Source organism: Acipenser ruthenus, chromosome 22 (genome assembly GCF_902713425.1).
Source record: "Acipenser ruthenus chromosome 22, fAciRut3.2 maternal haplotype, whole genome shotgun sequence".
Classification (NCBI taxonomy): Eukaryota; Metazoa; Chordata; class Actinopteri; order Acipenseriformes; family Acipenseridae; genus Acipenser; species Acipenser ruthenus.
Window position 1 is genome coordinate 15899905 of NC_081210.1, and position 16474 is coordinate 15916378.

At 39.6% G+C, this 16474-nt stretch overlaps 1 protein-coding gene across 1 annotated transcript in view; it reads right to left on the reverse strand.

Moving 5' to 3' along the window:
• Nucleotides 1–15010, reverse strand: part of LOC117431200 (SH2 domain-containing protein 4A-like) — a 62498-nt gene extending 47488 nt beyond the window's left edge. Inside the window, exons 1-2 of the mRNA XM_034051915.3 lie at nucleotides 14693–15010; nucleotides 13077–13418 (exon numbers count right to left, since the gene is read on the reverse strand). Coding sequence (XP_033907806.3) covers nucleotides 13077–13257 — 181 coding nt within the window. The 5' untranslated portion in view covers nucleotides 13258–13418; nucleotides 14693–15010. The remainder of the gene's footprint in view (nucleotides 1–13076; nucleotides 13419–14692) is intronic.
• Nucleotides 15011–16474: the final 1464 nt, after the last annotated feature.

A 16474-nucleotide genomic window follows, 5' to 3' on the forward strand; every position in this document is an offset into this window, starting at 1 on the left:
GTCTGCTGAGGATACAGATAGTGAGGGAGAAGAAATCCCAGAACCCAGTGGTAGCGCTGCTGAGCCAGCGAGTCAGGAAGCCGGCCCTTCGAATCACACTGCAAATGGGCCAGTGATTAGAGAGACTGACCAGATTGTGTCCGAACCTGCAGTCAGCTGGTGTGGATAATGAGGAAGCTGCGGTTCAGGAACTGTCAGAAATGAATAAAGGAGAGGAAGAAACAGTATCTCTAAACAAGGTTGAACAGACACCCACAGAGGCAGAGCGGACAGCACAGCGGGAAACTGCAGCAAGTACCAGTGGTGATAAGCAGAGTAGAAGCCCAGTATCTGAACAGACGCAGAAAGATGAACAAGATGAAATTGCAGCTTTTATAGCTTCAGGTGAGGGGATGGAAGTGTGTGAGGAAATGGAAGAGACAAGCAAGCAGTTTAAAAAGTCGAGCAACAACTGAACATACTAGCTTGGTGAAGCGCAGTGTTGGTGCTGAGGAAGTGAAGTGCGGTGTGTCTGTGAGAAAGGACTCTGCTGCTCTCTCAGGGTGACACACAGCACTGTGGCCAGTGTAGGGGATTACAGTGAGCACGTGGACAGTGATGGAGGTCACAGTGATACTGCCTCTTCAGTAAGCTCTGAGCTGTCAGCTAGTCAGCAAGTGAGGGAGGCAGGGTATAGTGCTGAAAGCATTCAAGCTTTTTAGAAATGATCAAGGGCAGACGAGGGGTTAGCATAATTGAGGATTTCCCTGATTTGAAACTGTTTTTAAGTTCTGCGCAATGCATCTGTACTGGGGAAAAGAAAGAAAGAGACCGATTGAAGAACTTAATGAGTAAAGTGCAGTCTTCTCTTAAGACTAGTCATGTTTAAGTTCACTCAGGCAGCTTTTTTTCTTTGTTTACTCGTTTATTATCTTCTGTATTTTTTTTCTGTTTCCTCCTCTTTTCCTACAATGCATATGTTAAATGTAGGAATTTTAAATATAAATGGGGGGAAGAGATTTAGCTAAGAGAAGATATTTTTGATTACTTGAATCAAAAGAAAATTGGTGTGGATATGCTCCAAGAAATCATACTGATGATACAAATTAAGCGGAGTGGATTCAAGAGTGAGAGGGGGAGACTTTTTTAAAGTCATGGCACCAATTTTAGTGCTGGAGTTGCCATTTTATTTTCTAAGAGTTATATTTTTGACTCCTTTACAGTGAGTGAGGTGGTTAAAGGGTGTTTGTTAAAAGTGCAGGTGTGTATAGGCTGAGCTGCATTTGTTCTGAATTGTATTTCAATAAATAAATGCTGGTACCACATTTACATCATGTAGTTCAGGATGGTGTATTTTAAGGGCCATTTATCTACTTGCATTTTCTTATAAATTAATGTCTTACTTGTTGTCTATCCTATCGTAATGTTTTGGTTTACCTTTATTACGTAGGTTATGAAAAGTGCCTTTACATTTCATTACGTTTCTAGCAGTGCTGGTCCTGAAGGCTGCAGGAGCGAATAGATAAATAAGCAATGCACACCGCAGGGGACGCGACCGACACAGATATGCCATTATAATAACAAACTGGTGACACTATGGTGTTGGTTTGTATAGAACCAGGTTTGTGGTCATTAAGACCATTTCTAAGGAAGTGACGCATTCCATTTTCTAGTGCAGAGGCACATGCGATCTTCAGACTATGTTAGGGGTGCACCGACAGCTGACAAGTGAAAACATTGAGAACCGCAGAACAGAATTATTACTCGAATGGCAATGCAGTCATTTTTCTGCCCCCCATGGCTTTGCGCCCTGGGCGGCTGCCCCGCTCGCCCACCCCTAGTTACAGCTGTGTGTATAGGCACAGAATGCTGTGTTATGTCTATGCACCAAATGATGGAAAAGAAAGAGTGCAGTTCTTTCAACCCTAACTGGGGTTTTAGCACAAAGTCAGTCTGAGGAAGTGATTTTATTAGCAGGGGATTTTAACTGTGCAGTAAATGACCAGCTGGAGAGAAACAGTTCAGAGCCACACCCCGGGTCTGTCGGAGAGCTGCTCAGTGTTTTAACAGCTCATGAGATGGTGGATACGTGGAGGAATCAGCACCCCAATGTTAGACAATACACTTGGGCAAACGGGTCTCCAGGGCTGATATCCTTAGACAGATTGGATAGATTTTTATAGTTTTAAGCACCATTTAAATGTATTTATTAACCCTTTAAGGACCGGGATCGTGTTAACACAAACATACTGAAGATGGCTTCTAGGACCGCGATCGTGTAAACACGATAAAAAGCACTTTGTTTTGATGACTTACAGGGCCACAGTACTTTGCAGTACAGGCTTGAAACACATATCAGTGGATAGGTGAGGGACTGACGTTAACTTTTTTCTTCCTGTGGCAGTACGGAGAGAAAATACATCGCAGTCTGCTTCAGAGAAACTTGTAAGGTAAGAAAGACATGGAAAAATGCTGTAAATCCGATGTATTTGACATAGTTATATTAGAACATTTATTCTGTGTCATGTATTTTAATATATATATGTTTTTACAACATTTATAAATATCAAGAAACAAATGGATATGAGCAGCCACCAATTAATTAACTAAATGTATCAGGTTATTTTTTTCCTTTTTACAATAATAATGGAATGATAAACTAATATTTTATTTATAAATATTTATTTTGAGAAAGTAATCGAGATGTGTCCATTATTGCTTATAAAGACCCTGCGAATAAATGTGTATTATGATATTGCAATCACTCAGGTGAAACAATGTCTTGTAAGTTGCCCATTAATACTTTTCAACAAAACTTTCAGGAAGTATTGTAAGCTTCCTTGGGTCATAGAATAACACGTTTTTATACATGTATCTCTAAACAGAATACAGAATAAAACATACTTAACAGGACACCATTTCCAAGATACTACTGTAAAAAATAGATTAGTTTTTATAGCAAGAGAGTCAACTACAGCCAAAAAAACACCTGGTCCTGGGGGAGCATCCCACTGAAAAATGCTTGGTACTGAAAGGGTTAATTGCTCTATTTATCCTGTTGGTTTTTCAGACCATAGTATTATTTGAAAATGATTCTTCCCTTGTCAAAAATAAATACCTCATACTGGCATTTTAATACCAAGCTACTACAGAATGCACACTTTTTAAAATATTTTTAAAAAAAGTTTTGGGAAAGGTGGAGAGGTCAAAAAAATGCTTTCTCCTCATTAGAGGAGTCACCCTGGACCCCTGCCTCTTATTCCCAGCACATCTCCACTCTGGCACGCACTTGCCGATTCTTCCTGAGCAACATCCGAAGAATCCGACCCTTCCTCACCAACTATGCTACCCAGCTCCTGGTCCAGGCCCTGGTACTCTCCCGCCTAGACTACTGCAACTCTCTCCTGGCTGGCCTCCCTGCGTCCGCCACCCGTCCGCTCCAGCTCATCCAGAACTCTGCTGCCCGCCTGGTGTTCTCTCTGCCTCGCTTCGCCCACGCTACTCCACTACTCCGCTCGCTCCACTGGCTCCTGATCACCGCTCGCATCCAGTTCAAGACTCTTGTACTAGCCTACAGATGCCTTGACCAGACTGCACCAAGCTACCTCCAGACCCTCATCTCTCCCTACACCCTCACTCGACCTCTCCGCTCCGCCTGCACTAGAAGACTGGCTCTACCTCCGCTACGCTCCCCTGCCTCCAGAGCCCGCTCCTTCTCCACCCTTGCTCCGCAGTGGTGGAATGACCTTCCTACAGATGTCAGGACTGCCCAGTCCCTGACCACATTCCGGCGCCTCCTTCAGACTCACCTCTTCAAACAGCACCTGTAGAACTCCTCTGTTTGTATCCTGGGACACTATCACCCTTCATTTAAATGTGCTTTATTTTGATCTTATCTGCCCCCTATTTTACTGCATTTAATCCTGTACTTCAGAATACTGTAATCTGCCAAGTGTTTAACCTGTAGTATTTTGTATTTAATCATATCCTGATGTAACTATCACTATTTAATCATATCCTGGTGTAACTATCACTATTATCTGCTGTATTATTGAATTGTGGTTTGTCACACTTGAACAAAAGTTATTGTATTTCTTGCTCTTATTGTATTACTTGTATTGTAACACTTGAAATGTATTTGCTTACGATTGTAAGTCGCCCTGGATAAGGGCGTCTGCTAAGAAATAAATAATAATAATTAAAGCATTGGTGGGACATAGCTAAAGTGCAGGTGAAATTGTTCTGTCAGCAGTACACTGAACACGCTACACAGAGTACTAATACAGCAATGCGAGAGCTGAAGGAAGACATTACTGAGCTTCATGGAGCTCTGCTGGTTTTAACAAGCTTTCTGAAAGCCTAAAAATTAAACAACACAAGCTGACTGATCTGTTGTATGCAACGGTACAGGGGGTGTTAGTGCGCTCCAGGTTTCAGAGTCTTTCCCAGATGGATGCTTCTTTTTGAGTTGGAGAAAAAGACGACTCAGAGCAAGCTGATTCGGAAAGGAACCTCCAAGCTCTTTGGTTTTAAAGCTGGTTTAATTTCCATGGACCATGAGAAAGCTTTAAACACATTTGCCTAATATTTTTAGAGCATTTGGTTTTGTAGTGCATATTTAGTGTATTAAAAATAAATGATGGTTTAAATTCTCCTTTTTCAGCACAGAGAGGGATCCGCCAAGGATGCTGTCTCTCTGGAATGCTATATTCTCTCTCCATTGAGCTCCTCATAGAGACAATTAGACAGCTCTTAAATGGCCTCTCTTCCAAATGTCCCAAATCAGTCATTTAAAGTGGTATCCTGTGCAGATGATGTAGCTGTGCTAGTGACCAGTAATCAAGACACAAAGGCATCAACATTGTCAGGAAGTTTGTGAAAAAATGTCATCTGCCCGAGTTAATTGGGGTAAAAGCAATGCTTTTTTGATGGGAGAGTGGGAGGGTAGCAGACTGCTTGATCTACCTGGGGGACTGCGTGGAATCAGAAGGTGTTTAGGTATCTTGGGGTGTTTCTGGGAAGAGAGGGTGTAGCATTAGAGAACTGGGAGGGAGTGCTAGATCAGGTGAAGGGAAGATTACAAAGATAGTGATGGCTTTTGTTAAAATGATTTTATAGAGGCATAGTCTGGATAATTAATAATCTAGTTGCTTTAATGCTCTGGCACAGGCTAATGTGTGTGAAACCTCCACTATCTCTTTTAAAGGAAATCCAGAGATTACTACTAGAGTTCTTTTGGGTGAAGCAGGGGGTGCTCTATTTATTATTAGAATAAGGGGGAAAAGGCTTAATTGATATTAACAGCAGAATGGCCGCCTGTAGAATGCATTCCTTTCTTTTTGTAATTAAGTTTTTATTGAGCACATACCAACAAAACAAAGTTTTAATATTGCAGTATTGCTGCACTATAGTGAAATGCATGAATCACATTTCATCACGTTTGAAAATTTTAATGCTAAACTACATTAAAAGAAACAATCACAATGCAATACATATAAAACGTTTGCTCATTTGGCGCGCTGCATCATAACCCTGGCCATATTATTAGTTTTTTTGCAGTTTGCAGTTTGCAGTTGCACACGACTATTACCGGTGTATCTTAATGTTTTTCAACTGTGATATATTTACTTAAACATATCTACTGCTTTTACATTTTGTAAAAATAACTAATAGTAGGTAATATACTTTGTGGCATTGTGTGTTGTGTTTTTTTTTTTTTGGAAAAAGATAGTTGCGGTTGTCTTCATACAGTGGGGGAAAAGTAGGTTGTAAAAAATTCTCAAAAAAACAACAACAAACGTCTCAAAATAAATTATGCCTCTGATATGAGTACATTTGTGGATAGGCTATTTGTTTTTTTCAACGTAGTTTGACACCTGCATTTCCCCCATAGTGTCAAGATTACATTAAAAAAACAGAGCATCAAACATCGTCTGTGATACAAGTACTGTATGTGACAGTGAATATATTTTCGCTTGGATTATGACCCCGACCCTGACAATTTTAAATTGTGTTGGAGTGTGAATTAGGAATAGTACAGGAGATAACGGTAAGCAAAATTCTTCCTCCCCGGACCCTGCGAGTCCTGCTGACACATCCATAGCTGACCACAATTACATCTAGACAGACTTACTGTTTGTGTCTGCTTCCTCCTGGCTCCAGAGCACAACAGCATGAAACAGACATAAACATTCGAACACAACATTCAGATGAAAAAAAAACAACCAGCAAACTTATCGTGCCAACAAATACACTCTGCACACCACACGTGCCATAGGTGCGCCATCCCCGTACTCATCGAAGCGAGCAGACACTGTGCATGCGGCTCTGCTTTACCCAATCAGAATCCTGGCCAGCGCATGAGTCAGTGTGCTGAAAGAACGAGTATTGAGATGCTTCTGGGAAATATAGTGGAGTAAAAAGTGCAATATTTTCTAAACAAACGTACTAGAGTAAAAGTAAAAGTATCCCAAAAATAAAGTACTTAAGTAAAGTATAGATCCCGAAAACAAATACTTTAGTGTAACGCAGTAGTTCCACTTCATTACTTTCCACCCTTGACCACACTTAGACAATAGTTCCAGCTGCATTGGCTTTTACAAATTAGTTGTATTAATTCAAATTTAAAAGAAAAGCACCATCTAAACCAGTAAACAAAAGATTTGAATGTTGCATACGGTGCAGTACAATTGCATTACATTTCCAGCTGTACAAATACATTCATTTTGTTTTGTTAATCAGAACCATACACATACTTTACAAGCGTACCACTGCGTTGCACTGACATGTAGAACACATTACAATATGTATTAAAATCATTCAAAGTACTCCATTCAAACAAAATGTTTTCTACATCAGGCCATAAACACTTTCCATTCTCTATCAGCTCGTTTTTCTTTCACCATTTTAAGTTTGTCTTTATTTCGTCTCCAGTCATGTACTGTTTTTTCAACATTGTGATTAACATGTATTTCGGGAAAATTCAACAACGCGCAATTTCAAACCTGTTGAGTAGCATTTTAGTTTTTTGTCTGACTTTATCCAGTCTCAAAGTCACCTGCATTATTATAACATTGCAGTTACAATGAACGGATGACTTGATAAAAACATCCAAACGAGCAAGATGGGCCAACTTGCCGCCTCTTGTTTGTAAACTTTCTTATAAGTTTACTCTGTTTTCTAACCAAGGTCTGTCTTCAGTGCAACAACAACATTCCAAAACACTCCCATTCAAAGCTGTCTCCTAATATGATCACCTACGGGAAGGGCTGTTTCTCTCAGAGTAAGAAGAGTTAAAGGGCTAGGTCAATGGCGAGATATTTAACATTGGGCAAACCCTAAAAGGTAAGAGCTGTATAAAAGCACACACCTTCAGAGACCTGTCATTGGCCTCACGATGGTTGCTGTGGTACAATTCCTGATGTGGCGGCACTTGGCTCTTGTTGAGGACAGGCAGGAAAACCTTTGGAGGAGAAGGGCAAGAGGGAGAAGACCCTGCATATTCAAACTCAGGGTCACTTTGTTTGGGATGGATTGTCCTCTCCGCTTGCGTCTCCAGCAGTGTCAGCTGTGATGTGGATGTACTCCACAAATCTCATATAGCACCTACTGCTCTCTGTACTCCTAACTCACCTCACTGGACACACTGCACGATGCAATCAATAGCAGCATGATTTTTCAGTTACATTGGGCAGTGTGTTAAGCTTTGTTAGTGATTTTACAGGATCGGCCTATTTCAGTCGGCTCGCAATGTTTAAACATATTTAATATTTTGCGATGCAATTCTCTCACATCAGCTAGTGTGTTATACCCATTCACAAGTCTCAAAGTCAGCAACCAATTACTTCACCGTGTTAGGTTATATGTTAGAGTGTAGTCCTAGGGAAAAAAAGGACTACATCTCCCAGAAGGTAACAGGCTGAAAAGTCTTCATTTTGTTTAATTGTTTTATTAGTGATGATCCCCTGCACCTGGTGATTATTGTAAATTAGAGCCAGGTGCAGGGTATAAAAGAAAAGCAGCGAGTCTGTTCTGGGCTGCTGTGTGGCGAGCCCGCTTGTTAGTGTGCACAAGTGTAGGAAAAGTAAAGGTAGTGTAAACCTGTGTGGTTTTGTTTGTTTGTATGTTTTGTATTGCAGGTAAACAGCTTAGCTGTCCTGTTTGATAGTTAAGTTCCTTTTCTGTGTTTTAGTTAAGTGCTCAAAAAAGAGCTAGGTGTTTGTTTTGGTTATTTTGTTTTGTGTTTATTTAAAATAGCGCGTTTGTGCTTTTAAAAACCTCAATTTCTGTGTCCTGGGTCTGTTTTAAAGGGGCAACGAACCCGAGTGGGTGCAATTTTATTACAATATATATATATATATATATATATATATATAGTGAAGGTAGAGTCTCTATGGTAATACAAAAGTTAAAAAATCTTTGAGTCAAACATTCAGTTTTAATGGCTTAACAAAAGAGTTTCCGTAGGAACATTCATAGTCACACTCCTCATCATTTTTTTTTCTTCAGAGGGATTCAATACTTAACTCCTGCTCTTTTGTATTAATCAAAAACATCGCTTTATTTGTTTAAAAACATGGTCGTAAAACAGACAAACAAACAATGCGCTTCAACACCCAACGTGTCTTCATCAGGTTCACAATGTGACCAATGACAGTTGAATAAAAATAAAGAAAACTAAAAGGAAATCAGAATAATTGCTACCCGTGCTGGCTTGACACCAGCACGATACTTGTTGGCTCTGTGTCTGTTTGTTTTGTTTGTTTGTTTGTTTTGGCCACTGTGCCATTTTGTTTCTGTAAAGTGTTTTGTTTTGTTCAATAAACCAGCACATTCATTCATATCCCAGCACTGTTGTCTGTCTACTTGCTTCCTGGCCTGACGTCCCCACCAACCAGCCTGGTCACACCGGTTTATCAGTATTATCGCACACCCTTAATGTACAGTATAATGTATGCATGTATGTATGCCTTTATGTCACACACACTATATCTACAGAAATGTCCAACATTGTTTAGTGCATCTGAATCTGGGGGAGGCTGTCTGTCACACTTATTATATGTTAATAAGTCATACTGTATGTAGGGTGTCTTATAGAAGACATGTCATCTTGTGCAATTTGGGCTTCTAGCTGCTCAAATTGTGCGAACAGAAGTATCCTTTAATAACAGTGTATTAACTTCAAATCAAGATTGTACTACTACTGTTACACATACAGAAGTGTGGTTATGTTTCGAGGTATGCACAATTGATTTCTCATACCTGATTTCTAATTGTACATACTGTATATCTAGAGAAGTGCTTGTCCAATAGTGATTAAACTTGCTAAGGACCTTGTGAAAGGATAGCGTCACAGCCAAGGCTGGTAAATGTCAGGAAGCAGAGCCAGAGACAGAAGCAGCAGTTTAACAGTGCTGTGGCACACTTTTATTTACCAAATGAACAAAGGAAAAAGCACAAGGTCCAAAACAAAAGATTTAAACAAAACACTTCTCAGGCTGGGCATTCGCCTTCACTGACTAATACACAATTTAGCCCCAATACGCTACAGCACACCCAGCACCCAGCACCCCCAAACTCCCTCTCCCAACAAAGGATTTCTAGCTGCTTATATGCAGCTGTGGCTGGACCCTAATTAATCATCAATTATTCAATGATTCCCTCCAGCCACATTCTCACGTGGTTGACAGGGAGAGAGTAATTCCTTCCCTGCCCACTCAACACAACACAGGCCTCTGCCCTGTCACAGACCTTCTTTAGTTATTGAGTGTATCTGAGGATATACTGTGGAGTCTGTCAGTACAGTACGGCATACTTACATGTGTGTTAGTTATGTAATTTAAAGAGCTTCCTCTGATTTTCGAGTCTTTGTTTTTTTTAAAGACAAGACTGCTTTAATTAAACTCAATACAAATGGCACATCACTTGATTTCCTCACTGGACTAGACAGATCTGGATTTAGAAACCAGAGCAAACAAGTCGTTTGTTTTCACAACAGACTGGTGCTCCACCCTACCACAGCATAGAGAATGCTGTACCACACACATGTTAATAATGAGCTGTTTTTACAGGAACAGTGAATCACTGAACAGCAAGATCTGGATCTACCTGTCTGTTTAGGTTAGGTTTGCACAGGAGAAAAACACTCCTTTATTTTCTGGAACCTCCCCTGACTGTATGACTCACCATTAAACCCCATGGCAATGCTATTTTGAGCCACAGAATTCTGAAATGTACCCTACTATGCACTGTACTTCCTTAAAAACCAGACTGTCAAATATATCATATATATAAGGTAAACACATGTTTGATTAATGTCACTACACTTGCCTGTGAACCATAAATACCTGCTATTGTTCAGTCAGCACTAATGAGATGGAGCTTCATCATACCTGTACACTGGGCTAGAGGGATTTCCCTGAAGCATTCGCAAAAGCTAATGGTTTAAGGTGGATGACACTTTTCTGCTGTTGTCATCACAAAAGGTTAAGTCTCGCTCCATTTGGTTTGCACAGGCTCTCAGAAGAGGTTATATTTTAAACAAGTTTCAAAGTCATCATATACTGTACGAAAGCCTTTTTTAAACAAGTAGAATTTTTCAGCAGAGGTACCAAGCATTTCTAAAGCAGGCACCACATTGTCCTTTAAATATTTTCCACTGTTATCTTTGAATCACAATGTCTGTGTTTATACAATGCTTTTGCATTATTTTGGGACTATTAGGGCTCTGCCTGCTCACAGACCTATTAAACTGATATTATGGTCTAATAAGGTAAGAACTTTTTTAACATGTAAATACAAATATTTTAAACCCATGTGGTACATCTTAAATGTGTGGTTTCCCAGACCTCGCTGAGCACTCATTTGCAATAACTAAGGTTACATTAGGTAATCCAAGGTTAGTGCTAATCTGGGTATTTTAAGATCATATTATGTGTGTTTTCAATCATAACTGTTCCAGATTTTTTTTTCAACCACTGGGTCTGTTTCTGAAAAGACATCTGAAACTATATTATATAGCCATTTTCCTTGCACTAACGCACAGTTGCCACACTTGTAGAGGGGGCAGGAATTAGAGTTGCACACCTCTAGTGGACATTTCTAAAGCAGCAGCCTCTGTGACTTAAAATGCCATTGGGTAGTAATCCTGATAAATAATGATCATAGCAAAAAGAGCAAAAGAGAATAATATTAACCCCACATAATAACAAATTGAGCAGACGGAGGGTATAAAGCATCCCTTTAAAGATGCTATTCATTTTTTACTGAAAACATGCAAAGAGCTGCAGACGCTTGGTACCTCTGTGGGCCTCTACTCCTGGAACCAGTATGCTGAGACGGTCCAGTTAGGAATGCTGTTTTGGGTAGAGTGGGCCCTTACTGACATAAAATTATTACCTTATAAGTCCATAAGAAGTCTGAGAATGCTCATATCAGCTGACTAACATGCTGGGACACATAGTCTCCCAGCCGACGAGTACAATATCTTATCACTGAAGAGGAGAGCTGCACACCACTCACACATCTACTTCAGAAAGTGAAGCACTTAGCTACAATTGGCTAACACACTGAGCACTGCCTATTATAATATAATATCAGTCGTCCTGCCCAGTAAACTGGTACATTGTTTTCATGTTTTCCAAATCAATCCTGTTTTAAGTTGCTCAGGTCCTGTATTTGTCAGAATATGTTCCTGTTTTTGAAAGGGTAGTGCCTTTTGAAAATCATTGAATACTTCCATTTTTAATAGAAACAAACATGTTTACAAAACCGAAGGCAGGCCCTCTAACAGATAGTGTTTGACTATAAGCACCCATGCACAGGACAGCCTTATAAAAGCTTACCACAGTAACTGTGCAGTTTTCCCATGCTTTTCCCGTTGTTATACTATACATTTACCACAGATTACCATGCTTTGTCATTCTTTTTTTATATGCTTTACCATACCTCTCTGGGTTTTACAATGTTTTACTACGCTTTGCTTGCATAAATTGTTGATTATTCTAGTTAATATTTAGCAAATGATGAACCTGTGTTTCTAGTGCTGTGAGTGAGACACGCAGTTGACTGGAAGAGGTGGGTCCCACCAGCTGAGGGCATGGGAACAAACGGAGACCGTCAGCACGGTGTGAGTTCTGGTAAAGAGTGAGTAAAGGGGGTAGTAAACAGAAACACCAGATTGCATTTGACCCTGCCAGCGGTACGCCGTTTCTGTCCTGTCTTGCTTAGGTGGAAGTGACATAATATATACCATTCTGAAAAGAGGAAACCTCAGTTCTACCAAGAAAGTCAGCTCTTCCTTCTATGAAGCATAAAAAGGAAGTTCAGGATAATGTTCAACAATACATAATAATACAATGACACCAACAGCATAATACAGTGACAGTACTCTCACACACACACATCCGGAGTCACTGCTGCAGCTTGTGCTGTCGTGAAAATAGTGTTTACTTACATAATGTTGAAAATCTCTCCCATATATTAAATGCTATAGTTGTGCATTGCAATTCACTACAGTAAACTGCACAGGAGAGTACAGGATACAGCTGTGTTTTTAGACTGTTCTTTTATTATCAGTTAAATGCTTTTTAGAAGGAAATTCACTTGTATATGTTATGACAGTCCGGGTTTGGATGACAAAGTCACAGCTGTATTTTAAAGACTGCTGTCTAAGTCCAGGCTGGTCTTCAAAGTTTAAAAAAAAAAAATTATATCTTAAACAACCTTGTTCTGGAGTGAGCGTTGTTAAAGATAATCAGCTAGTATATACAGTTTGATAGTTTGGCATTTCTTGTTTTGGAATGGGCGTTGTTAAAGATAATCAGCTAATATACACATTTCTGATAGTCTGCCATTTCTTGTTTTGGAATGAGCGTTGTTTTTTCCTCTTAACAAATTACCATCTACTACAAACTAGAGAAAGCAGCCAAAACGTTTCACAGAAGCATGTGATGCAGTCTAGTCTTTCCCACGCGTCCCGCAGATCCACACAATCTCACGCAGGATCTAGTACAATTCTTTGTAGATAGCATTTAAAACAAGTTAACAGCAGGAGATCTGACAGCAGAGAAAAGCTAATGGAAATCCCTTTACTTTACCTTGTTTCGGCTTCGGACTGTTTAAGCATTCTCTTTGCTTTTCGAAGTTCTCTTCTCTTTCTGTCCACCGTCTCACCTGTTCCTGCCTCATCTTCAAGAACAAGATCTTTTTCTGTTCCTCGTTCAGAGCCTCCAGAACATCAGGGTCTATGTACATCTCCTTTAAAATCTGCTGCAGCATTTTCAGAGTAGTGGTGTGGCCTTTCTTTAAAACAGATCCTGTAAAAGTTTAGGAGGCCAGTCAGGTTTCTTAAAGTGAGGATCCTTTTTTTATCCAAGCTTTCGGAGAGGGTTTTCATTCCTTTTAGCCTCAAATTATGAGGTCTGGAATTGACTGGGAACCTAAAGAAGATAAAATTAGAAACAGAAATTATATGCTGTAGCTTGTGTTTTGTGTTGTTTTGGCAAGAAGAAAGCATGACGCAATGGAAACCCACATGTGACAATGCTCTCTATATAATAAGTACCCTGTAGTAGAGGTGAATGGAGCTGCTCAGCAGTGATCTCCTCTCCATAGTATAATAAGGACCCTGTAGTAGAAGTGAATGGAGCTGCTCAGCAGTGATCTCCTCTCCATAGTATAACTGTTATAAAGCTGGAATTGAGGCATTGCATGCAGTTTCTACAGCAGTGCATGTGCACAGTTCTTTTGCAGCTTCCTGTGCGCACACATGCAGTACTGCCTGTTTTGCCATGCACTGTACATGCTTTCCCATGCTGTCCTGTGATTGTTATAGAACTCAAGGTCAGCCTCTGTCTCAAACTCATCTTTGGGGCTTTTTACCTGGGCTTCGGACCTTGCCTTAATTTCAACATTGGTATAAAGACAGCTTTAGTCAATTTTGAGTGTATACTATATATACACTTTTCAATATAAATTAAGCCTTTTTTTCAAGCATAAGGTATTTCAATTTACATTTGAAACAATATAGCCATTTATATATATATATATATATATATATATATATATAATATAAATAATTTAGGACAAGCTTTGCACAAATAAACTTTGTGTACTTTTTGTGAACCACATAAGTGCATTTTTACCTACTTTATTCCTGAATCTGCTTTTATGTGTACCCCAGTGCTTTTATCATATCACTGTAGAAGATTATCATGAGAAAGCTTAAAGACAGACAGATACCTAGACAGGAAACTGTGTGGCCTGTTTTGTGTGCTAGTTCAATAACCCAGCCCCCCACCTCATTGCCCTTAGCCATCCACCCATCCACTCAACACATACTCAGACACACAAACAAACACAACATGCCACCACAGTCTGAAGGTAACAAACAGTAGAATAAAATACCAGCATCTTTCACAAGACCCCCACGCCCATACATTAGCACTTATTGGCCTAGTATTTGCAACTTATCAAACACATTCTTCTCTTGTAAAGCGGTGGCTGTGAATTTCTTTTCTATAATGAGACTAGAACTAGACCAGTGTACAACAAACAAGACAGTCAAACAGAGGGGAGATGCCAGCTCCAGCTAAGTTACTTTATAATTCTCACTACGAGCCTTCTCCTTCACAATCACTGTCTAACACACAAACACACAACTGACAAGCTCTTGTGGAAATAGTCAATGTGCAAGTGTTAGATGCTCACTTACGGAAATCACAGCAGTCCAGACAACAACTTAAACACATCAGCAGAGTTCCTATCCGGAGAGAATGCAGAGCAGATGTATTTTCATTCTTTTGTAGCTGTTCTGGCTAATGACGTCAGGGCATTCCATGTGCTCTGAGTAAGAGCCCTCTCATTCAAATGTGAGGCGGAACAATAAATTACTCAGGAAATGGAGCTGGGCTCGAATAGCTGGGGGATTAACTAACGACCAGCATCCTGTAAAACATAGAGCAAAGCATAGAGCTGCACTGTGTTTTAAAGCCAGCGTTTTAAAAAGGGATGCAGTTGTGCACAATGAAAGTCTTTTACTTCCCTGTAAAAGAGAAGTGACTTTGCCGGCTCTTCCAGTTCTGCTCTGTGCTTTTCTTCTCTTTTTGCTCTGCTGTTCCCAGGGTGTAATTACCTCAAGTGCTAGGCATGAAGTGTTACTATAGCTCTTCTAGAACATATTTAAAGTAAAAATGTGGCATTAATGATGGTCTAGTAACATGCAGAATACTGTGTATAGCTCTTAATTATAAGAGTATATATATAAGAGTATATATATAAGAGTATATATATATATATATATATATATATATATATATATATATATATATATATATATATATATATATATATGAATTGTGGTTCTGGGTTGTTTGTTTAGGAATGGATCTTGTGTGATGTTTATTTAGGAATGGATCTTGTGTAATGTTTGTTGGGATGTCCAAAAAAAAAGGACGCAAACATCCAAGGACCTGTCCTGGTGTTGACACGTTATTTAAAATAATAATGAAAAAATACCAAGTGTTTAAAAGTCTACTATAGTTCTGCATGAGCTGTATGCAGTACATGTAGAATCTGTTGAATTAATCATCTCTTATTTCTAGATTTAACACAGTAGATAACTGCAAACTTTTGTTTTATATGACTTGTGTTAGAGCCAATTTCCATGAAATTTTAGCTGTTAACAAAATATAAATCTATGCAACAAACAAATTAGATGAGGAAAATTTGAAATTATGTTGCTTTATTGATGTTCCTAAAAAAAAAAAAAAACTATGTTAATCATTTCAAATCAATCACATTTGTCCATTTGACAAAATCTAGGACACTATCCTTATAAAATGCGTAGAAACTTCCCATACGGAAAGAACACATATTTTCAATATATTATAAATATATGCAATGTGACAGTTTTAAATGTTACAGATATGCATCGCGTATCCATATATTGATGTACATATATTCGTAATATGTTTTTAAATATAAGCAAAATAGGAACATGCATGACCAAAATGAATGATTAGTATTCAACAAATTAGTATGCCATATAAAGATAGATGAATGTATATACAGTCGACGCCGCTTTATCGGAAAGCCTCGGAGAAGGAACAATATCCCGAATAAGCGTCTTCACAGTGTAATCACGCACTCCATGCACTGACTGCACTGTGCTACGTGGCCTGTCTTCACAGTGTAATCACGCACTCCCTGCACTGACTGCACTGTGCTACGCGGCCTGTCTGCACAGTGTAATCACGCACTCCCTGCACTGACTGCACTGTGCTACGTGGCCTGTCTTCACAGTGTAATCACGCACTCCCTGCACTGACTGCACTGTGCTACGCAGCCTGTCTGCACAGTGTAATCACGCACTCCCTGCACTGACTGCACTGTGCTACGCGGCCTGTCTTCACAGTGTAATCACGCACTCCCTGCACTGACTGCACTGTGCTACGTGGCCTGTCTTCACAGTGTAATCACGCACTCCCTGCACTGA